This window comes from Rana temporaria, chromosome 5, assembly GCF_905171775.1.
Source record: "Rana temporaria chromosome 5, aRanTem1.1, whole genome shotgun sequence".
NCBI lineage: Eukaryota > Metazoa > Chordata > Amphibia > Anura > Ranidae > Rana > Rana temporaria.
The window spans coordinates 366,276,686-366,302,439 of record NC_053493.1 but is presented as its reverse complement, the minus strand read 5'-3'; the positions used below and the strand labels follow the sequence as shown (position 1 = coordinate 366,302,439).

General features: G+C 41.5%; 1 protein-coding gene across 1 annotated transcript in view; it reads right to left on the bottom strand.

The window, feature by feature from the left end:
• The window catches only part of VPS13B (vacuolar protein sorting 13 homolog B), a 1,252,356-nt gene that overhangs the window by 52,259 nt on the left and 1,174,343 nt on the right, over nt 1-25,754 (bottom strand). The window contains 6 exon segments of the mRNA XM_040354774.1: nt 1,373-2,199; nt 8,666-8,784; nt 11,786-11,985; nt 13,116-13,243; nt 16,813-17,096; nt 20,325-20,471. Of these exon segments, the coding sequence (XP_040210708.1) occupies nt 1,373-2,199; nt 8,666-8,784; nt 11,786-11,985; nt 13,116-13,243; nt 16,813-17,096; nt 20,325-20,471 (1,705 nt within the window).

The window sequence follows — 25,754 nt, the reverse complement described above, 5'->3', positions numbered from 1 at the left end:
CTACTCTAGCTGCCTTTAGACGATCCTTGAAAACTCATCTCTTCAGGGAAGCCTATCACACCTCCAACCAATCTTTTATAACTTCCATCAGCTCATCCCCCACAGTTATAACGTTTTATACCACTTGCCCCACCCCATTAGATTGTAAGCTCTTATGAGCAGGGCCCTGTTAACCCTCTTGTATTTTATTGTATTGTAACTGTAATGTCTCCCTTTTTTATTGTAAAGCGCTGTGTAAACTGTTGATACTATATAAATCTTGTATAATAATAATAATTTACAAAACATCTTAAGTGTAACAACTCTGGGGAAGGTGGTAAGGACGTTTTAAAAAGGACTGAATATTTTTCTAGCAGCTAACAATATTCAAAGTGATAACAGGGTAATAGTTTGAGCAAGGGACCTGATCAGAAAGCACTTGGGGATCAGGAAGGAATTTCTGGGGCCCAGTTTATTCCCAGGGTGTCATACACTGTACTTGGTTGCGTATTTACATAAACATAATAATTCTGTTTAGCTCCATGTCACTAGCTGTAATTATAGTTATCTCCCTGCATTTCGCCCTGAGCACTTACTTTGGAGTGTGTGGTAGAATGCACGGACTGGCTAAAGAAATCAGAACAGTCATCGTCAATGACAGTGCTGGCAGAAGGACCAAGAATAGCCTAGAATAGAAGCCATATGCGGCCCCAACAGCCCCAACTGGGAGCAAGAATGTTAGGGTGCCTCCAGAAGGCCCTGTGAACCCACCCTATAGACAGAAGTGTATAATCTGGAACTTTAAAGTCGCTTTTTATCTTTTAAAGGCAGAAAAGAGAACACAGAATCAAAAGAAAACAAGCATGAATGTACGTTATGCTTCTACATTTAGATTTACTGCTGAGGGTTTAGTAACACTTTAACAGCAGACTGCTTTGGGTGCCTGCACATCAGTTTCCAAATTTGCAAAGAGCCCTGGGAGTCCCAAATACCAAAGTGCTCTGATATGCAATTAGTGATCAGTTCCTGTGTTCAGTAGCTCTCCACCATCCTCTAACACCTCCTACAGTGGTTATTAAAACCATCCATTATATCGACAGGCCAACAGTTAAGCCGAAGAGACAGGTCATATCTAGCGGCCACAAGAGATGGCTGCTGTTTCATGATCAGAATGCCCTGCTCTGCTCAGTTTTCAGAAAACTCTGCAAGAAACAGAAACAGATGCACATACACATGAAGCTGGCTGCTACATGTTGTATGTGTTAGTTCGAATACATTCTAAACACAGGCTTGTGGAGGATAAAATGCCCAAATTTTGATGAACACTGCCATACATGTTTGCATAGATACATACACACAAAGTCTAGTCTAGTTTCCACTCACTAATGCTCACCTGCTCGGAAGAGGGCACCTGCAGCATAATGCATGGCAAGGGCGTGTATTAGCTGTCTGGCAGTGGTGAAGATTGGTCCACGTTCAAACATAGAGAAGGATAAGGGTGTGTGATCCGAGGCAATGTATAACTTCAAGGAAGCGTGGATGCTGACCAACAGGTTAACAGGTTGTACTGTTAGTCTTCTGAGTTTAACCGGGCTGACTAGTGCTGATGCATATTGCCTTACTTGTTCCGGCAACAAAGGAGTAAGCTTAATGCCAGCAGCTTTAACATGGACTTGCAGGACTTTGTTGTCTGGAAGATATGTGTCAAATAGCGTTTTGATATAATAAACAAAAGTGTCCTCCACATAGAGACGGGAAGGCTTCAAATCAAAGCTCAGTTCATTCAGGTCATAAACATCTTGCTCTACGGAAAGGGTAACAAAGAGCTTGAGGAATGAGGCTTCCTTGTATTCTTCTAGTTCTTTGGTAGACATGTGGAGACCACCGGCCTTTGGCCATTTGACATATTCACTTTTCTCCTCTTGGCAAACCAGCACAGGAAAGTGGAAATGGGACTTGCTGTACAACTGATTGTCCAACTGCAAATCTCCACAGTACACTTCCAAGCTATAAAAGGTGGGCATGCCAGAGGTCATGTCTGCCTGCAGCTCGCGACAGGGCTGTCGTAGGTAGTTAGCGACTGGTGCCATCTGAAGGAACACATTATCCAGTGTCAGCCGGATGAGCTCAGAGGAGGTTTTGTAGTTTGTGACATCATCATAAATCCCGACACTGAGCTGAGTGATGAAAGATCTAAATACAATTTTCTGGTTCTGAATCCTAAGCAAAAGAAAGTAGAAGTTTAGCCCATACTATAGTTGGACCAGAAATGTATACATTTATTAGTCAGCAGAGCAAGTAAGATTCATTCAAAACTAATGTAAAAAACAAAAAACAAAAACAAACAAAGGAGTGCATTCCCTACGTTATATTTTTTTAAAAATCTGCAACTACATAAAAATATATATTGATCTTACAGATATGCACTCAGCTCTTAAGTCCTATTGTATTAAGTGGCGTTAGCCCTCCGAGTATCTTTTTCTAAACTACTCAACCAATCCCACTCTTAGATCCCTACAACATAAAGGGTAATCCTTCTGGAGTCCATAATAAGGACTAGGACGGCTAATAGAAAATACTTTGCTTTCATTTCAGTACAATACTGTACATTAAACAGACCAAAAGGAAGCAAATAGAAGCTCATTGTTACATGTACAGTACTTTAATGTAATATGAGAATCAAATGACTGTGAAAAACATCCTAACTTTAGAAAATGTTGACATTAATATTAATCAAAAGGTAAAAGCCACGGCTGTGGCAAAAACATAAAGGGGCAGATCCACAAAGGTATTACGCCGGCGTATCTCTTGATACGCTGCGCAATTTCAAATTTTGCACGTCGTATCTTTGTTTTGTATCTTCAAAACAAGATACAACGACATCTCAGCTAGATCCGACAGGCGTACGTCTTAGTACGCCGTCGGATCTAAGCTGCAATTTTTCGGCGGCCGCTAAGTGGCGTTTCTGTCGAATTCCGCATTGAGTATGCAAATTAGCTAGTTACGGCGATCCACGAACGTACGTCCGTCCGGCACATTTTGTTTACGTCATTTGCGTTTGGCTTTTTCCAGCGTATAGTTAAAGCTGCTATATGGTGGCGTACTCAATGTTAAGTATGGCCGTTGTTCCCGCGTACAATTTAGATTTTTTTACGTCGTTTGCGCAAGTCGTTCGCGAATAGGGATTTGCATAGAATGACGTCACCGTCGTGAGCATTGGCTTGTTCCGGGTTATTTTCGAGCATGCGCACTGGGATACCCCCACGGACGGCGCATGCGCAGTTAAAAAAAACGTCGTTTACGTCGAGTCACGACGTAGTAACATAAAACACGCCCCCATCACAGAGATTTGAATGGCGCGCCATTACGCCGCCAAAGATACACTACGCCGCCGTAACTTATGGCGCAAATTCTTTGAGGATTCGAAAAAAAAGAAAAAAGTTACGGCGGCGTAGTGTATCTTAGATACGCTGCGCCCGGCGCGGAGGTACGTGGATCTGCCCCAAAATATATACCAAAATGCAAATATTATCCATAGATTTTCTCAGCATAGATAGTTACTTAAAAAGTTTTCTCGAATGTGCTTTTAATAGCACCTTGTAAGCAATTCCCAAACATTCCAGCATATATTTTCCTGCATCATAGTGAGTAGTAAAAATTCATAATAGAGTTAGTAAATCAATCTTTCCTATGAGGGAAAACAAATGTAATAGCACATAGTTGGACAAATGGATTAAAGCCTAATTCAGAGAAATAGAAATGGAGTCAGAATTGTTGTATTAGTAGTCCAATGCTTATATTCCTATTACAGCAGTTGTATGGGGTATCTAAATATGACTGTGAAGTTCAATAGACACCAGAATCAGACTGGTTGCGCTCAGTAATGTAACAGCCTGGTTGGATACTCTCCTTGCCTTTCTCTGCGATATACATCTGTGTGAGGACACTTCTGCTATGGGATGTGGCTGTTACTTACTGTGCTCTGCACAGATCACTTCAGTGTGCGAACAAGAAGCAACATTCTCAATAAAAAAAAAAATATATATATTTATATATATTTTTGAACAATCTATTTTTTAGGCCCGGTACACACGGGCAAACATGTACGATGAAACCGGTCCGTCGGACCGTTTTCACCGTACATGCCTGCCAGAGGGCTTCTGTACGATGGCTGTACTAACCATCTTACAGAAGTCCGCGCGTAAACAATACGCGGGGCGTGTCCGCGTCGTCGCCGCGACGATGACGCGGCGACGTGGGCGGGCCTGCCATTTAAAGGCTTCCACGCATGCGTCGAAGTCATTCGACGCATGCGAGGGATGGCTGGCGCTCGGACATGTACGGTAGGTCTGTACTGACGACCGTACATGTCCAAGCGGGCAGGATTCCAGCGGACGGTTTTAAAACACGTCCAGGAATATTTGTCTGCTGGGAAAAGGCCCGGCGGGCAAATGTTTGCTGGAATTCGGCCCGCTCGCGCCTACACACGACCGAACATGTATGCTGAAACTGGTCCGCGGACCAGTTTCAGCATACATGTTTGGTCGTGTGTATGGGGCCTTAAAGTTCTTTGGGGGATACATTAATTCAGAGACTGTAGGGTTATACTACCGCTTACATGAGGATATGAACATGGCTAACAAAAAGAAAAAAAAACTGTAACCATGCCAGTTTAACCCCACCTACTTCCTGCACGCCTTAGTTTTGTGGAAAAGCAGCACCAAGAACATGATCATAAACAGAGTGGTGTCCCTAAAGAAAACACATTTTAGGGAAGGAACATCAATCTCATTTCCTTTGTCATTTATTTAGGGACACAGGAATAAATTGAACTGTGGGGGACACTTCTTGGTGTAGGGACCATTTTTCTGGGTTCAGATATTGCTGTTTGAGGTAGCCTGCCTGTCAATTGTACATGTACCGTGAGTGTAAAAGGCAGGCTGAAACATGATGCCCTTTCGCAAACCAGGATCCTTTCCATGTTTCTTGTCAGAGCGAGACATCTGGTTGCTGCACCCCACTAAAGTGCCATTATTTGACCGATTCCTTATTAGATGACCCTCCAGTCAGGCTATCTATCCATCTTTGCAGGGACAACCAAATTGCCCAAAGTTCCATAATGCTGATCGGCAGTGGAGATTCCTCTCAAATCTAAGTCCCCTACACCAACAAGGTATCTAGGAATCGACAACCTATTGTGTGGATCTTCAATGAGACTGGAAGGAAGGATATTCCCAGCTCCAGAGCAGAATTCCTGACACACTAAACTAGGGACAACCTAGTCTTCAATGTCAGATAAACCAGTCAACGACTGAACCAACTTGTCCCACAATTATAGGATATTGTGTCATAGGGGTCTGGAGTGGAACTAGGAAAAAGGGATTGCCTTTAAGAAGGCTACTATTATGCCCTGAAGTCTCGTGCAGAACACAACAGGCACATAGCGGCGGAGAGTAAAAAAAATCTCATTAAATTATTTAAGTATATAAATGGTAAAAAAGGAAGGCCAGAACGTATTGGCCCCATAACGGATGAAGAAGGGAATCTGGTTACAAAATATGGAGAAATGGCAAAGGTTTTAAAATATATTCTTCTCCTCAGTCTTCACAAGGGAAACGGGGGATACAGTAACCAAGACTGTAATGTTGATTTTCATAGCATGTCACAGGAAGCACCCTCAACAGAGGACAGAATTAGAAATAGACTTGAAAAACTTAACATAAATAAGTCACTAGGACCAGATGGCTTGCACCTTAGGATCCATAAGGAACTCAGTCAGGTAATAACCAGACCATTATTCCTAAGAGATGGCACCAGGATGCATTATTCCTATTTTTTGTGGACAGTTTACTGACTGGAATGGTACCAGCTGATTGGAGAAAAGCTAACCTGGCACTAATTTTTCAAAAAAGGGCAGAGATATATCCCTGGGAACTACAGACCAGTTAGCCTACCATCAATAGTCTGCAAGCTATTGTAGGGGATGATAAGGGACTATATACAAGATTTTAGTAATGAAATGGCATCATTAGCAGTAATCAGCAAGGATTCATGAAGAATTGTTGTTGCCAGACCAATCTATTAACCTTCTATGAAGAAGTCAGCTGTCATATAGATAAAGGAAGTGCTGTGGATGTGGTATATCTAGATTTTGCAAAGGCATTTGATACCGTTCCTCACAAGCATTTAATGTACAAACTAAGGTCTGTTGGCATGGACCCTAGGGTGAGTACCTGGATTGAAAACTGGCTACAGGGGCGAGTCCAAAGGGTGATGATAAATGGGGAGTACTCGGAATGGTCTGGTGTGGAAAGTGGGGTCCCCCAGGGATCTGTCCTGGGACCAATCCTGTCTAATTTATTCATAAACGATCTGGAGGATGGGATAAACAGCCCAATCTCAATATTTGCGGATGATACAAAGTTAAGCAGGGCAATAACTTCTACACAGGATGTGGAAACCTTGCAAGAAAACCTAAACAAATTAATGGGATGGGCAACTACATGGCAAATGAGGTTTAATGTTGAAAAATGTAAAGTAATGCATCTGGGTGACAAAAATATGTATGCAATTTAACTCGCTAGAGGGAGAACCTCTGAGGGAATCTAGAATGGAAAATGACCTGGGGGTCCTAGGAGATGACAGGCTCAGCAATGGCATGCAATGCCAAGCTTCTGCAAGCAAAGCCAACAGAAAATGGGCATGCATTAAAAGGGGATTCACTCCAGTTTTGGGAACCGCTCCTTAGGAGGGATGTGCTGGAACTGGAGAGAGTCCAGAAAAGGGCAACAAAGCTAATTAAGGGACTGGAGGATCTCAGCTATAGGGAAAGACTACAAGCATTTAGGTTATTCTCTCTAGAGTGGAGACGCTTGAGAGGGAATATGATATCAATGTACAAATACCATACTGGTGACCCTAGCATAGGGAAAAAACTTTTCAGTGAAAGGGAATTTAAATAGACAAGCGGACATTCACTAAAATTAGATTTTTTCACACTGGTAATGCTCCTGGGCTGGTTTCTCATATTTGGAGTCATTATTTTTTATAAATAGCCAGTGGGCAGCAGTGGAGAGATACCCCAGATTATGTCCTAGCGGACAAAATGCGTTGGGAGGACTCCATTGTTGCCACATTTTATACAAAGCGCTTGAATATCATTACAAATGTAAGTGTTCTGACTTCATTAAACTTTTGATATGTAATATAGAGTTACGCTATGTGGCCGTTTTTTTCTTCCATTATATGACACAACCCTTCTACATCTATTTGGGATTCCCTGGACCATAATTTCTATGAGGCAACCAACTAGGAAGTTACCTTTCCCGGAGATTCTCTCTATCCTGCTGGTGTTTTGTCATCTCTGGCACAGCATCCTGAAGTCCATAGGATCGCCCAAATTACATTGTGGTTCCGCAAAAAGGCTTTTTGTCCCATTGAACGTAGGTTCTCTAGGGTCCATACATTCTGGTAAGCCTTTTACCTGTGGGGTGGTTCCCTTCACTTCATCGCTTCTTCACTTGCACAGATCTGCATGGTTTGAAGTCATCACCATATTTTGAACTTTGTCAACAACGACGTTTGATCACTCTAATGACAGATAGTCTTTGCATTTTTGCACCGGTTTTGGATTTCCTGCATATAGACTTTCATAATGTGCTTATGGGGACGTTTCTATTTACATTGTTCACTATCAATATTTGAGCACTTTATTTATCAAGTTTTTACATATCTATTCATTTTTCACGTATTTATTTATTTATATATTTTGATTAGCGCTACACTTTTTTTGTTTCCGCTAAAATTAGAAGAGAAGCGGTTTAACCTTAAAGTGGATGTAAACCCCAAATTTTTTTTTTATGTCACAATGTAGAGAATAAGATTTCCTATCATCTGTGCCCAGTCTTGCCACACAGAGTTAATCCAGCTTTGAGCAATCCACTTTTTATTGTTCAGGGAAATAAAACAAACTTCGTAGAGGGCTCTTTACTGTCAGAGTGGTAAGAACATGGAAATCACTTCCACAGGCAGTTGTATCAGCAGAGAGCATCGATAATTAAAACTATTAGATGGGTACCTTAACGACCACAGCATACAGGGGCATACAATGTACTAACATAACATAACAACTTAACATAAACACACACACAGAGGTTGAACTGGATGGACTTGTGTCTTTTTTCAACCTCACCAACTATGTATGTAACTATGTACGTAAAGCAGAGACAAGACATCCATCCTCATAGGACACTCCAAAAAATGAAGGCAAGCTGGGAGTAGGAGGTGGGAATACCAAGTTGACCACCATTTTTGGTTTGTCAGTATCAAATTCCTCCTGTAGGTGGCTGTAAGACCCCCCCCCCCCACAATAAATGGTAAAGTAACTTATTTCAAAGCATTTGAGTTACAAATCATAACAGGACTTCAAAAGGCTAAAAAGGTGTGACAGCTCAATATGACTTTTATGAGTAGAGTTTGCTGTACTCTCACTTTCTTCTGGGTGTCCTCGGTATTCAATAGACTATGGACCATGAACATGACCACTGAATTAGCAGGAACAGGCGTAAAGAGAAGTAATGATTGCAGAACAATTCAACTGCTCCCAAACTCAAACATACGCAGTTTCAGAATTTCATTTAATTGACACTGCGGTACAGTTAAGGGCGGTACTGTCAGATAAACATACCTGTTGAGGCTCGTCAGAACAGGCCCAGCTCTTCCTTCAGGTGCTAGTGTAATGATGACAGTCCCACAGTGCTGGACAACATCCACATATACATAGCCATAGCCCGTCAGAAAAACCACCTATTGGAAAAATAATTATTTTATACAAGAGGCATACAAAGGACAAGGCCTATATCTTGACAAGACGTGTTAACTTTTTACATTGCAGAAACATTTTCTCTTGTGGATAAGTCAGAAGATAAGTCATTTGTCAGAAGTCTTTCTCAGCTATATCCCCATGGATGTGTGTAAGCGAACCGAGCTTCTGAAATGTCACAAATAATACACATTTATTTTGTTTAATAGCCCCTGTGCTGCAATATCCAGCAATGTAGGAGAGATAAAACAAAGAGGAATGTATAGCACTGACATGTACAAACAGATGGCGATATCACGTCAGCATGTACAAATTATCAGAGAGAACACCCCTGCCTAAAGATTTAGAAATCTTTTATGTCATCACAAAGCTTTTTCAAAGTGTTTATTTTCAGCTTGAACAGTTTAAACTGTAATAAAACACTAAGTAGGAAAATATACAGACTGAATTTAAACTTTAAATAGGACACCCCAGTCAAGACTGAAAATGAAGACTCAAGATGCATAAAGGGAACATGGCTGCAACGCGCCACCCCACTGTAATGATTGTTATCTGGAAACCAATTTTGCCTACCCAACTGTAATGCAGCACCTACACCGATCAGCCATAACATTATGACCACTGACAGGTAAAGGGAATATCTCATTACCATCGGCATCTGAAAATTGTTGGGATATATTAGGCAGAAAGTGAACAGGCTGTCTATGAAGTGGATGTGGTGAAGGCAGAAAAAAAGGGCATTGCAGTTTGTTTTTTATGGGACTGTGAAGCCCATGGTGACCCATGTCCACAGCCAAAAGCTTCTACAATGGTCACATGAACATCAGAACTGGACTACAGAGCAATGGAAGAAGGTGACCTGGTCTGATTAATCACGCTTTCTTTTACATCACATGGATGGCCGGGTGTGTGTGCATCACTTACCTGGGGAAGAGATGGTACCAGGATGCATTATAAGAGGGCAAGTCGGCATAGGCAGTGTGATGCTTTGGGCAATGTTCTGCTGGGAAACCTTGGGTCCTGCCATTCATGTGGATGTTACTTTGGTGTCCATGCCCCAATGGGTCAGGGCTGTTTTAGCAAAAGGGGGCCATACTTAATGTTAGGTGGGTGGTGATAATGTTATGGCTGATCGGTGTATATTCTCAAACACACTCACTATAGCGTGATGTATGAAAGCATCAGTACTAAGTAGCTCCTCACAGCCTTGCCGTGGAAGACTGGATTGGTGATGCATAAAGCAGAGACATTTGTACAGGACAAACATAAAGCAGATAATATTGTCCTACATGTGACAAAAGCCCTCTGGAATCTGGCTGCGGTGGATAACACAAACTAAAGGCAAACCTTTTAAAAAAAATTTGTATAGGAAGTAAGGGAGGGTTTCAACCCAAGTTTTTTTTTTTTTTGGCCAATCGGAGTTCCACTGGGGATATTTCTCTCCATTTCCTGCCCACAGCCAAAACAGGAAGTGAGAATAAATCCCTCTAAAGTGAGGGAATCCCTGGTTATCACCAGCATTAGCATCACCATTGAAATATTTCCCCTCTTTTCCTGTTCTGGTGACAACAAGATTTGGTTTTGCTTTCACTTTCACTCTGGATAATAATGGTAAATAGGACAAATAGAGAGAGTGAATCTTCCTAATGGGGACAGAGAGCCTGCAAAACCTGATAGGGGTTTTGAATCCCTCTCCACTCTAAAAAGAGATCGCTTTTAGTTAAAGGGGTTGTAAAGGTTCCTTTTTTTTTTTTTTTTTAAAGTAACAAACATATCATACTTACCTCCACTGTGCAGCTCGTTTTGCACAGAGTGGCCCCGATCCTCATCTTCTGGGGTCCCTCGGCAGCTGTCTCGACTCCTCCCGCAAGAGCTACCCCCCCTTCTGGGAAGGCGCTCTCCCAAAGGGGTTAGCTTGCGGGCGTGCTCCCGTGATACAGTCGGTGGCCACTCGCCCCTGCCCCCGGCGCGCCAAGTCATTGATTTGATTGACAGCAGCGGGAGCCAATGGCTGCACTGCTATCAATCATCCAATGAATGAGCTAATCGTCTGATGTTTTTTCACCTTAATGCATACAATGCATTAAGGTGAAAAAACATGTACCTTTACAACCCCTTTAAACTTAAACTCAAATTAAAAGCACAGAAGGACAATTACACCTTTGGTTTTAAAATCAATATTGTACTGTGCCTAGCAAACTAATTATGTAAGTAATTTAAGTGCCATCACCTTGTTTCCACATAAACTGATATCTGCCAAAATTAAATAGAACTATGGTATCCTGATAAAACAAATATGGACAGCAGCCCTTAATTATAAGTATCTGCAGACTTTTCTCCTAGCCCACCTGCAAAGTCCATACACATAGTGACTGGATTTGGTACTTAAACCTGTCAAACATGCCTTTAAGCAGCTAATAGATTATTCAATTTTCTTTCCTTCCCCCACCTCAAGGTAGTAGAGATCTGCACTACTAGTGCTGAGACAGGCAAGTTTTAGGCATTTTCTTTACAGGGAGGTTTAAAATAACGACAGGGTGGCTTTAAAGCCCAGCAACAACAGCAACAACCTGGCAAGAACCCTATCCATAACAGCAGGAGTGCTGACGTTTGAATAAAGGAGTCTCTAACAGACATACGAAAATGTTAGGTATATTTAAATCTTAACCGTCTACTATTACAAAACTGAAATATTACTTTGAGGAGGACCCCCTGGTAATGCTAAAATATCGTTTTGAGGCGAAAGAGATAGGTTTAGTCAATAACTGGGGATTCTATCTACCCAATTTTGACTTACATTTTTGAGGCCCTAAGGTTAAGACCTCTCCCCTTTCCCAACTACTACAAAGCCAAACAAACGTTTCTTACTGGTCCTACTACAGTCTATGTAAAGAAAAATGATAAGAATCTTATAATAAGGACAAGTCACTGACAGTATGTTTGCATTATACTCTCCACAGGAGTAACCCCAACTTTTGGTGATACCTGCGTGCCTTGGCAGTTAATATCAATCAGGTCACTCCATTCTGCTGTTGTATCATCACGTGATAGCACTTTCAGGAAGATGCCAGGAAGGGAATCCTTGGTTTTACAGTCTGGAAAGCTGGAAACCTGATGATACATTTCATGATGAACTGAACATTCCGCTGGAATTTTTCTGCAGTAAACTTCCAACTTTGGGGTATCTGAAAAAATATTGGTCTCTGGTTAAGATCTTTGGTCATCATTCAAGTTATAAGGGAATTGCTTTGCAGCAGAAGTGGAGCACAGAGAAAAAGAACACTTAAAATGACACTAAACTCCAGTTTAAAAAAATCTATTCAAGTACACATACAGTATTCTTAACCTTAAGTACCTTCTATTGTTCTCAGCCTGATCAGGAAAGCACATGTACAGGCCCCCTCTGAAGTTTGCTAATGAACATCTGAATGATTCAGAGGAGAACTGGGTGAAAGTGTTGTGCTCAGATGAGACCACAATCAAGCTCTTTGACATCAACTCAACTCGCTGTGTTTGGAGGAGGAAGAATGCTGCCTATGACCCCAAGAACACCATCCCCCACCATCAAACATGGAGGTGGAAACATTATGTTTAGGGGCGTGTTTTCTGCTAAGGTGACAGGACAACTTCATCACATCAAAAGGGACGATGGACAGGGCCATGTACCGTCAAATCTTGGGTGAGAACCTCCTTCCCTCAGCGAGGGCATTGAAAATGGGTATTCCAGCGTGACAATAACCCAAAACACATGGCCAAGGGAACAAAGGAGTGGTCTAGCCAGTTTGCAGACCTTAATCCCATAGAAAATATGTGGAGGGAGCTGAAGGTTCAAGTTGCCAAACCACAGCCAAACAACAAGAAACCTTAATGACTTGGAGAGGATCTGCAAAGAGGAGTGGGAAAAAATCCCTCCAGAGATGTGGGCAAATTTGGTGGGCAACTACAAGAGATTGCTGACCTCTTTGATTGCCAACAAGGGTTTTGCCACCAAGTACCAAGTCATTTCACTCATTAAAATTAATACATTTATAACTTTTTTGATATGCGTTTTTCTAGATTTTTTTTTGTTATTCTGTCTCTCACTGTTAAAATAAACCTACCATTAAAATTATAGACTGATTATTTCATTGTCAGTGGGCGAACATACAAAATCAGCAGGGGATCAAATACTTTTTTCCCTCACTGTAGCAGCATACAAGTCAGCAGCTAGGCAAGCTTTCTTTACAAAGAGAAGCCTTAGCAAAGATGTTTATTTTTGGTGCACTTAGCTACTGATTAAATTCCAGGTAACAGTGTGCCATAAAGCAATTCATACCTTTGATATTTTCTTTTAGTAGTAATGCAACAGTGCACCTGTTCCGAATAATAACCCGAGGGCTTGGGTCTTCTGTAAGAGTTAAATAGGTCACACCAAGATATTCCTGATATGTCAACACCACAGCCCTTAAAAGACAAAGAAATTGTAAGATAAATGTTACATGTTCAGCTGGATAATACTGTACGACTGGATAAAATGACAGATCTGCTTTTTCAGAAGATGTGATCAATTTACTGATAGCTTTGACCTTCTAGTTAAAGGAACTCAATCTTAATTACAATAAAGATTGTTCAAAAGTAAAAAAAAAAATGTAATATAATAATCAAGGAAAAACTTTTGCAATTAAAAACACATCGAGTTTGACTTCAAAATGGTCATGCTCTTGCACATTATGTCAGTCATTTTGTTTATATTTGCAGTGCATATGGCCCTTGTCATAAAACATCAATTACATCTAATTACATTTGATACAACATGGCAGAACATCAAGCTGGCCAACAATCTTTATCATTGGATCTGTAATCTGTAAGGGAACCATGATATTATTTTAGAAGGTCAATAGAAAAAGTAAAAAAAATAAAGAAAAAAAGATATCTCCTTATGATCAGGGCTGCTCTTGTCTTAAGTAGAAAATATATAATTAAAGCCAAGTTCTCGCTAATCTGATTATATAAGGCAGACCAGCAAATTCATAGAATTTGTAAGTAACATGTTTACCCGTCTTGAAATATCCATTGTGCCCTCTGTGTAAGCATGCATTGGCTAAATTTTAGTGTGCATTATTGTGTGATATTTTCAGATGTGTTCTGGGTATATTCTGTGTATCCTTATGTCAGTGTTATGTTCACCATTAAAAAAAATGTAACCTGTGCACTGAAGTGTCTTGTTTAATGTTTAATTCAATAAAAATGTATTGCAACAGAAATATTTATTGTTCCCAACAGTATAGGTACAAATACTGTTTTTTTTAATAATAGGGGTTATAAGTTTTGTACTTCAGGCTATCTCAAGAATCATATTACTATAGAAAACATGCTAGTAGCCATTTTGAAATATTTCTCTGTCCTATCTTCTCAATTTGTTACAAACATAGAACTCTTTAAGCCACTAAAGCCTCCTACACACGATCAGACTTCAAACCAACTTTTTTGGGGGATTTTGGCCCAAAGGGCATTGGCTGTGAACTTGTTCTGCATACACAAGGCCCAACGTTTTCAGCCAACATTCACCAAATCACGTGGTTTTTCAGCTCTTTACCGCCACCCTTTGGGCAACTTCTGCCATTGTTGTTTAGCATTGGTTCTGAGCATGTGTGTTTGTACTTTAAAATTTAGTTGGCGGACTTGCGTACACAGGATCCGATAAACTGATGCAACAGATTTATTGCCCAACAATTGGTGAGCATGAACAGCCAACTTTTGTTGTCGTTAATTCAGCCAACAATTGTCTGATGGAGCATACACACAGTCGGATTATCCGACACAACACGTCCGTCAGACAATTATGGCCATAAAATTGGATCGTGTGTACGAACCTTTAGTAATTACACCGGAACATATTTATTCAAACAGGCACACAGGGGCCAAAATGTACAAGGTGTCCCTTGCAGAGGAGAAACATACTGAGAATCAGAAGGTCAGGGGTGGGGGGGGGGGGGTCCTGTCTTCTTCCGCTCTCCTTCCAAAGAGAGTGATTACACCCTAATAAAATTAATTTAGTTTCTAAGGGGAGCAGCATGGGACTGCATGAAAATGGTGCACGTAACATAAGGAAATGACATCGCTGGTTCTGGTGACTACTGTAAAGATGTAGTCATACCAAATAGTTAGAAAAACCTACACCTGGAGCAGTACAAGGGCTTTGCTGATGATCTTCTTCTAAGGATACTAGCTTTGTCTGACTGTCTACTACTAGAGATCTTACAGCTGGGTTTTAAAACTGAACTATTAAATACTCAAATTACTGCAGCTAGGTATTTATGTATTTTTAATGCCAGTATCTACATTTGACTTGTTAGCAGTCTCTAGCAATCCTATATTCAGCAGCACTCAGGCTGAGAGTGATAGGGGCAGGACAGGGAGCCAATCATATGAGCTTAAAGTGATACTAAAGTCTCAGTTTGTTTATTATTTAAAATTAACAAACATGTTATACTTAGCTGCTCTGTACAGTGGTTTTGCACAGAGCAGCCAGGATCCTCCTCTTCTTGGGTCCCTCACCTGCTCTCTTCTGTTGAGATTGCTGTGGGGGCACCTGAGCTGAGCCGCTGCTCAGTGTTTACATTCAGACACAGAGCCGTGGTTCGGTCCCACTCCCTCTTTCTCCTCATTGGCTCATTGACTTTGATTGACAACAGCAAAAGTGAATGGCGCAGCGCTGCTCTCTCAGCCAATAAAGGAGAGTTCCAGGCAGCCGATACTCTCCTGCAACATCGCTGGATCGAGATGTGCTCAGGTAAGTATTTGAGGGGCTGAGGGGGGGGGGAGTGCTGCTGCACACATAAGGTTGTTTATCTTAATGCATTCTGACTTTACAACCAATTTAATGCAAATGTTCTAACAAGGAACACACTGATTGATAATAGGTGCAAGCAGGAACAGAGAGGCTGGAGGGGAGAACATGCCTTTGTATTTCTGTGAAGTGTATCTAAAGACACAATTTTTTGTTTTTGTTTTGGACAGAGAAAGGAAGGCAAGAACCCCTGTCAGGTCTTAATTGCTTTTTTGTGTCCCTGCTATTTGTTACGCTAACAATTATTACTGGGGCTAAAAATGAGGGACAATCCAAAAAAAATGAGCTTTCACCAAAGCAAGATAGAAGGAAAGAATTTTAATGGCAACTCTGGTAAAAATGCCTCACTCTGAAGAGATATCCTCTAATTTCCTGTTGTGTGTAAAAGAGAAAGTTAAGGGAAATCTGCCCAATGGGACAAGGATCGCAAAAAAGACCTGACAGAGGGTTCAACCCATTCCCTATGCTATTTGGTTTTAATATACCCTTTAACTTCAAGATACACTTTAAAAGTTGAATCTGCCTTTTACAAAAAATAAGAAATGCACACTTATTTTCAGCAAAAGAATACATCACAGGTGCAATGTGTATCACAAGTGCAATGCCAGGGACCTGCAGACTCTCCCTCCAGCTCTATGTTTCCAACATGGTATGGACTTTCAGTTAGAGGGTTTGATGAAAAGAAATTGTGTTCCATTGAGAACTACAAGTCTGTCTGATGTGGCTTTGCAGGGCTCAAATTTCAAAAGGGACAGCTGCTGTGAGAAATATTATCCCTGCATGATGTCACAGGGGGTATAACATGGTCCAAAATCTGGAGTTAACATGTAAGTGGGGTTATCCACCTGGCTGTGCTACTTGTCTGAGCTATGTAAATCTCAGGACTGGATGGACAGAAATACAAATCATTGCGAAGAAAAACTATTCCCATGTCTGTTTCTGGAATTTCCTGAAGTGCACCTTTAATAAACATGGTTTAAAGCACAAACAAAATGCCTAGATACATTTGCAGGTATAATTTGTTATGTCTTGTTTAAACTTGTAAGAAGGAGGCACCATGCATTTACAAATAGGGACGGGCCAGCTAGTAGTCATAAATAACTGCATTTATAACAAGTTTTTCAGAAACCTTATTGTTTTGCTATTTCAGATTTTAGATCAATAGAAATGGATATTGCCATACTTTGTGCACAAGTCATTTCCACCGCAGTCTCCTAGAGGCACAGTCACACTCTGCCGGGGGAACTCCTGGCGAATGATGGTTGGTAGACTCCAGCACTCGGCGCTGTCAGCCGCGGCGTTATGGCACAAGCTGAGCAGAATGTACTTCTGGAGAGGAAGCGTCTCTGCTATGCAATTACTGGTGTCCGAGATGAGATCCCATAAAGGAACTGTGTTGGATTTGGCGACAATATGTTCCCCAGCTGGGCTGATGCTGAACACAGTGCTGTCTGGTACAGGCACATACTTCAGAAGAAAAGCAGGGGGAGAAAAGGACAAAAAAAGATAAGCTTGATTAAAAGAAACAGATGATTTATTCCACAGAGATTTGACTTATTATTATGAGTTGGACATTTGAAGCCAAACATTGGATTGTTGAAGTACAGCCAGATTTCCGACACAGAACGCAAAGATATCATTTTTCCTTGGGCTTTAAACGTAGTTCACCGAGAGGTCTCGTTGTGTTGTATTTGACTAAGCAACAGGTGAAAAGTAGATATTTCCCCAAAAAACCTCTGCGGTTATAACATACAGCGGACAGATAATAGCTAACATGAATGGTAAAACATGATACTGTCCAGGTTCCAGAATGACCTATATGCAGCTGTTCTAGTACCCTACAGTGACCTGAAATTTAGTCTATAATGTGCAATACAGATTGTGGACATAGTGAATACTGTGTATCATCACGGCAAAAAAAAAATTACTTTTCACAAGCGCTTACTTTACAACATATATTGTACTCCAATCAGCTGGGGAAAAGACCGCAAGGATAATGGAAAGTTCTAACATACCGAAGGACTCTAAACCATAAAATTGGGTAGTGCTGCAGCTTTGGCATGGAATTAGATGATATGCACACCCAGAGGCGTCCCTAGGGGGGGACCTGAGGGGGCCCTGACCCCCCCAACATCATGCTGTGCCCCACCATGTGCCCCCCCAAAAAAAAATTTTTTTTTTTTTTTTGCAATTTTTGTATTTTGCTCCCCGAGAGGGAGAGCGTCCCCAGTCAGCTCTGCGGGGGATTCCTCCCCCTCCCTGTGCTCGCCGACACTGCATAATGCGAGCACTCACACAACCAGATATTCTAGCCTGGGCAGTGTTTAAGTGTGTGCACTGCAGACTGCAGTACACTGTAATCACTGAACTACATTATCTCCATCCCTTCTCTCCCCCCCATCTGTCTCCCTCCCCCTCTCCTGTTCTTTCAAAACATTCACAATTTACTTTCACTTTCAGTTAGGCAGATAATATATGGTGCAAATTTCTTTCCTGCATCCACAGATTGCAGGAAAGAAACTTGCATGATTCCCCCATCAACACAGACAGTGCTGACAGGGGAATATCCCTCCTGCCCAGCAATTATATTCTCCCGACAAACAGTGATTATCACCGGTGACTATACAGCAACCACTAGTGATAATTATAAGAGAATCTGCTCATTAATGGTTCAAATCTCAGCCAGTTTCTGCTGAACCAGCTGAGATTTAAACTGTCTATGGCTGGTCTTAGCTCTTAGGCAGCCCATACATTGATTAGCACTGTGGAGTGTCGGCTTCCTGGCGTGATCGGGCATGTGGGATTTCAAACACACCCGAGCCCATCTCTATTGGTTGTAGACAGTTGAGCTCCCTGCAGGTTGCTTAGCAGCAGTGGACCCTTCTCTGACATGCTGATCGGGATGCAATCCAGGTGATGCGCTTAGTCAAATCCTAGTCATAAATATCAGTGATTTTATGACTAGATTATGATGATTCAAAGCCCACACTTTACAGGCATAGAGCCCACATGGCTGCAGATCATACGGTTGATTATATTCATGTGGTTGTACTCTTGATGCTAATAAATACTGTGTTTATTAGATCTGACTGGGAGCATCACCTGGATCACATGCCGATCAGCATGTCAACAGAGAAGGTTATACAGCATTACTGCTGCTAGGTGACCAGCTGGGGGCTCGGCTCTCTATAACCAATAGTGCCAGCCTTCCCCTGCATGCACCCATAATGTCACCAGCACTAGGTCCTAATAGACTGCCATCGCTGCCAAGAAGACAGATGCCAGACCAGCGCTGTAAATAGCAGGGACAGGACAGCTGGGGATCCCCACTGTGGCAGAACACCAGGCCCCGGTGGCAAGACAACCTTTGCAACCCTGATAGTTCTCCCACTGCTTTGGACCCTTATATTTTCTTGGTGTGCTGGTGACATATATCTCTTGTTTTCTGCCACCCTGGGGGGCCCCAGTATAGTAGGAAGGGAGCTCACTGCAGAACATGTGAAAGGGCCCATAGTGGGATCGTAGTAAAGGGCCCCAGGATATATATATATATATATATATATATATATATATATATATATATATAATTGCATTTTATAGTTGGCCCCCCTACTTTTGTCCCTGTCCCCCCATGTGCCCCCCCTAAATATGAAAGCTGGAGACGCCACTGTGCACACCATGCTTAAGCTACAGACTGGGAACAAAGAGGATTAAAGACCTTATAACAAAGGTTAATGGAGGTGCACAAAGACAGATATATATTTGAATATCCACCCCTCTCTTCATAGATATAGTGGAGGAGTACATATAGCCACCCAGGGACAGTAATTGTATTAATTGCAGAATTATAAAGGTGAAAATAAAGGGATAAAAATCTGAAAAAATAAAGTCAATGCATCCACCAAATCTAATGACTGGTAAGCTAAAATATATTGTTTTGGGGTTTATATATGATTTGAAGGATAAGTTCACCTTTGGAACATGTTATTTAGGGTGAAACATGTAATATGTTCCAGCTCCTGCTGTGACAGCAGACGGGGGATCGTTTTCAGGCACCTGCTGTCAGAATTTTAAAACAGCGGAGCCTCGCTTAGTCACAGAGATCTGTGAATAAATGAACTACATCTACCGTCAGTCTCCACAGCCAACGGAGTTTATTGATTCTTTCTGCCATTCTGCAAATGTCTTCCCATACAAGGTACGGGAAGACAGCTGTACAGAATGTCTGTACAGGCTGCAGAGCAAAAAAAAAAGCAAAAAAAAAAAAAGCATTTTCTTTTACCTACTACCTTACCTATTTTTTTTTTTTTAGTCTTTAACGTCACCCTCATATCGGCTGCCTTAAATGATCACATAAAACTAATGCCATTTATTACTGAACTAGCAGCCATTTTATTTGGTAGCTATGAATTAAAATTCCTTTGATAATCCTCTTGATAAAGCCAAGGCAGGACATACCCTGCTTAATGTAGAATAACTTAGGAAGAACCAATAGGAGTGAAACTACAGACTCAGCAGCAGTGAGTATTCTAGTCTGACTGATTGGCATGCAATACAATTACAGGCTCAAGATCATGTAATGTATAGGGGTATCTTAGTACAGTGTACACAGCTAGGGAATAAAAAAAAAAACATTAGAAGTCTATAAGTAACTAAGAAACAGTTGCAGTCCACAGCAGGAAATGTGGTTCATACCTCTTCATCAGAATGCTGCTGAGAAACGCACATCTGTGGGCTGTAGTAAATCTTAAATGAAGTATTGTTAATGATCATTGTCTTGTCTTCAACCTGCAAAATCTGGATTCCGTTTCGAACCATTGAGGAAATGCTAAACTGACAAAGCTGAAAGAAGCAAAGATAAATTAGTAATGTGATACATATGAGCCTAATCAGTTGCACTGTGTTAAGCAGAAGTGGTTTTGCTATAAGAACAATAAACCAGCATTTCCCCAAGAGTGGAAAGTGTACGGTTCTAGGCACGTTTCAATTCAGTTTGTACATAGGCTGATGATTTAAATGGAATTTGCCACAAGAGAATAATGAAGGCAGAGTCTTACTGGCCCATCTGAGCACTAGATGATCCTCTGGTATGGCAAGGGTTGCCACCTTATCTCCAAACACATATTAACCACTTAAGCCCCGGACCAATATGCAGCCTAAAGACCCAAGGTGTTTTTACAGTTCGGGACTGCGACGCTTTAACAGACAATTGCGCGGTCGTGCGACGTGGCTCCCAAACAAAATTGGCGTCCTTTTTTCCCCACAAATAGAGCTTTCTTTTGGTGGTATTTGATCACATCTGCGGTTTTTAGTTTTTGCGCTATAAACAAAAATAGAGCGACAATTTTGAAAAAAAAGCAATATTTTTTACTTTTTGCTGTAATAAATATCCCCCAAAAACATATATAAAAACATTTTTTTTCCTCAGTTTAGGCCGATACGTATTCTTCTACCTATTTTTAGTAAAAAAAATCGCAATAAGCGTTTATCGATTGGTTTGCGCAAAATTTATAGTGTTTACAAAATAGGGGATAGTTTTATTGCATTTTTATTATTTTTTTTTTTTTTACTACTAATGGCGGCGATCAGCAATTTTTTTCGTGACTGCGACATTATGGCGGACACTTCGGACAATTTTGACACATTTTTGGGACCATTGTAATTTTCACAGCAAAAAATGCATTTAAATTGCATTCTTTATTGTGAAAATGACAGTTGCAGTTTGGGAGTTAACCACAGGTGGCGCTGTAGGAGTTAGGGTTCACCTAGTATGTGTTTACAACTGTTTGGGGGTGTGGCTGTAGGAATGACGTCATCGATCGTGTCTTCCCTATAAAGGGAATGACGCGATCGATGCGCCGCCATAGTGAAGGACGGGGAAGCCGTGTTTACACACGGCTCTCCCCGTTCTTCAGCTCCGGGGAGCGATCGCGACGGAGCGGCTATAAACAAATAGCCGCGCCGTGGTCCCGGATCGCTCCCCGAGCGGACCCGACCTCCGCATGTAGCGGGGGGGGTCCCGATCGGACCCCCCACCCGCTAATAGGCGAGGACGTACGTGTACGCCCATGTGCCTGTACGTGCCATATTGTGGACGTATATGTACATGCGGGGGTCGGGAACTGGTTAATTACACAGGTTGGTTAAGGTGGTAATTAAACTCACTTAGAGTCGGTTCACACTGCAGCGGCATGACTTCGGGGGCGACTCTGCAAGTCGTCCTGAGGACGACTTCAGAGGCGATTTGCAAAACGACTTCTGTATAGAAGTCAATGCAGGTCGCCCCGAGTCACCCCCGAAGTCGTACAGGAACCTTTTTCTAAGTCGGAGCGACTTGCGTCGCTCCTATTAGAACGGTTCCATTGCATTCAATGGGACGCGACTCGTCAAGCGGCTAAGCCGACTGACGTGTCGCCCCAGTGTGAACCGGGTCTAAGTGCCTTATCTGTATTAAATTAGCCTCAGGACCTATGTAATTAATATGTGTTCAGGATTAAAGGGATGAGGTGGCAACCCTAGGTGTGCCCCGAGTATACAGACCAAAAGTGCAATAAAAACACCTAGTTGGGTATGGCATTTCCACCTGTCATGTTATGCCTGCCTGTCTGCACCAAGCATTCAAACATCAGGGCCTGACCCAACCACATCATTCCCATCAATGCAGCAGTTACAACAACTCAGCAAGTGACTGATAGCTCCCAATTGGCTGTGACCTGTCCTCCCTTCTGGGGTCACTCATTTGCACTAAATAGAGTTTTTTTAGAATGGCATTTTTCAGCCACACAGACATGAATTAAAGAGTATTGGAGATGTAAAAAAAAAAACCTACATACCTCCATGCTGCAGCATTAGTGTCAAGATGCATCTATCTCCCTCTCCCTCTAAGACTGAGAATGAAGTGATGACATGACAGCTATTCTCTCAGCTCTTGCTCTGCTCAGAGTGGAGAGCAGTGACAGGTGGCTCTGGACAAAACTGATGGTTTACCATTTCTATGTCACACTATGTCAACTTTGACTGTCAGTGACCAAGTGACTAAGCAAGCATGGTTAGAGAAAACTACAGGTAGACATGAAAGTGTGACCCATTCATAATGTAACAATTGCATGTTTAGATATGCTTCCAACTATAGAAATTGTTACCTTTTTGTGCAGACGTGCTTCGTTAAAACATTGTGTGAAAGAACCTACTATCACTGTGTGTTTTGGAGGGGGCTGTGGGCTGGCCTCCTACCCAAAGACTATGGCCCAGCAGAGAACGAGAGACTTGGGGACAAAATGGCGTTGGGATAATGTAATGTCTTCATATACATTGCATCCCTTCTCTCCCATCCCCCACTTGTTATTGTGTTTAATTATGTTAGGTCATGGCACGTAGACAAAAGGTGTGTAGACACATCCCAGCGGGGGCTGTGTAAGGAGGGGCTGTCTGGTTATCATAATCCCTTTGTGTGTTTCAACTGTAGTTCTGTTTTAAAGTACAAGTGTTAAGTTCCCATTGGTTCTTCCTTGTCCCCTAACCCCTCTATGACAAGGCTAAGGGGGGTGCCCTTAACTGTGTTTAAAAGTGTATGTTTTGTACCTAATACAAAGTTTTATGCTCTGCATGTTTAACCCTCCACAACTGTGTGGTTTGACTCGTGATTGGGGGGGTTAAGGGCTGGTAATGGTGAGTCTGCCGGCTGCGGAGTGTTTGGAGGACAGGAGACACAGGTCTGGCGGAGGTGCCCAGCCGGGGTATCCGACATCTGTCACACATTGCATCTGTTAAATCTGAAATGTCTTGCTCTGTTATACCTGTAGAATCTGTAATTTCATGCCAAGATGCGATTCCACATATGCAGCATCTATACTTTTGTGGCCAGTATACCTTTCCTTTACCTTCAGATATGATTTTTCTATCTGTAGGGGGACTAATTTTCCAACTAATACCAATGATGGGGCACTAATCCTCCCACTAATACCAATGATGGGGCATTATTCCTCCCACTGATACCAACGATGGGAAACTATTCCTCTCACTGACACCAACAATGGAGATTATTCTTTCCACTAATATTAATCAATCTGCCCACAGGTGTTATGCAATTGTTTTACCCCCACTGAGCAGCAAGTCTGAGGCATTTTCTACTACCACTGGTCTTAATCCGGCCCTCCTAAAGTCTAGAGCAGTGTTTCTCAACTCCAGTCCTCGAGGCGCACCAACAGGTCATGTTTTCAGGATTTCCCTCAGATCAAACTGCTGTGGTAATTACTAAGGCAGTGAAACTGATAAAATCACCTGTGCACAATAATGGAAAGCCTGAAAACATGACCTGTTGGTGCGCCCCGAGGACTGGAGTTGAGAAACACTGGTCTAGAGGACAGTATACTGGCCTTTTGCTTACAAAGTTTGGAGACCCCTTCTTCAAAGGATTCCACATGAACGGTCCTACATGTGTAAAAGAGCCCTTAGTGAAGAATCCAGTTCTCTAAGATCACCCAGCTATGTGCACAATGCCACATTGTATTTTATTTGCCTCTGCCAAGGATCACAATTCAGGCAAAGCTAATGACAGTGTGACTCTAACTCAACAGTCAAACCCAGTGATGTGATCAGCAAGTTCCAGATTCTTCACAAAATATATGACATTCTCCTTTATCATATGCTGATTTAACAGATCAACTTTGATCGAATTAGGCTAACAGATTTGAGTGGCAGGCACTCTTATAAAACAAGTTTTAGTTCAAGGTAGTGTTCATAGACCTAAAAAAAACTCTATGGAGCTTAGTCAAGATATTCTATATATCCTTGAAAACTTAAAAACATGAACATTACTATGTGCTAGTTCTGTCCTAGCTTGCCCATAAAACGAAAAAAAAAAAAAAAAACCCTCAATGAAACTCATTTAACTACATTTCAGATTTTGGATCATTTTTTAACTATTAACGGTAATGCAGAGATTGCTGTCTAATTTTGCAATAAACCATAATTACATTTAATTTAGTCTATAAACCTCAAATTGTTTTCTGTGGCCTCTAAATGATGTCTTTCTGCTTGCCAACTCAAAGTTATAGGTGCATTATTAATTTACGATACTAATTTAATTTTCATATGAAAAGCAACTGGAGAAAATGGAAATTATGGATTCCGCTATATTGTGCCCTGTGAAAAGAAATATAAAACCAGGACAGCATGCACCATTTACTTATGGAGTTGTTCCACGTCTCAGGAATGCAGGTGTACAACACCAATGGTACCAAGCTTCGAAAATTACACGAGTAAAAACATAAAAGAAAATATATTTCCAAAATATAAAATATAAAAGGGGCAAGGTCGGAAATGAAGAGTGAAAATAGGAAACGGCTTTGCCCTAGGGGTGAATATAATTTTTGTTTAAGTATCAGTGGTTTTCAAATTGCATAAATGTTCAGAGGGGTACTTAAAGAACTAGATTTTTATATCAAATGTAACATTTGAGGTTTTATCCCCGCAACAAAGGACCTATTCACACTCTCACAAAGGACAAAACAAGAACCCTCGAGATGTTTTTTGGCTAACCAAATTTTCCTGCTGAACATATGTGCGCTTTACTGTACACCTGTCAATTTGGAATTATTCTCAATTTCTGCGCACCTCTTCCAAGATTCCAACAAATTAACACAGCTTTAACATTTTGTGCATCAAATTTTCAAAGTATAATTTTCTTCTTGCCTTATAACTAAAAACTAGGCATCGGTAGTAAACATTCTCCACTCTACATAAAAATGATTTTTGTCATCTTAATTTCTTCAGTTGATCAAATTTGCTTTAGCTTTCTGTCCCAGTGGCACGGCAGGAGGTAAGGGCAATGTCCTACATGTGGATAAAGAGGTTATAACTCTTCCCCACCTTATGGAAAGCTATTAAAATATAACAGTTTTGGATGCTGATTTATTTTGTATGGATAGGAAACTCTCACGGAGTGTTCTCTTTTGGTACTGTTTATTGTTGCTGTACCAGATACAAAAGCTTTTCACTATTCATGACAGATGATAGATATTGAACACCTAAGCCTCGTACACACGATCAGTCCATCCGATGAGAACGGTCTGAAGGACCGTTGTCATCGGTTAACCGATGAAGCTGACTGATGGTCTGTCGCAC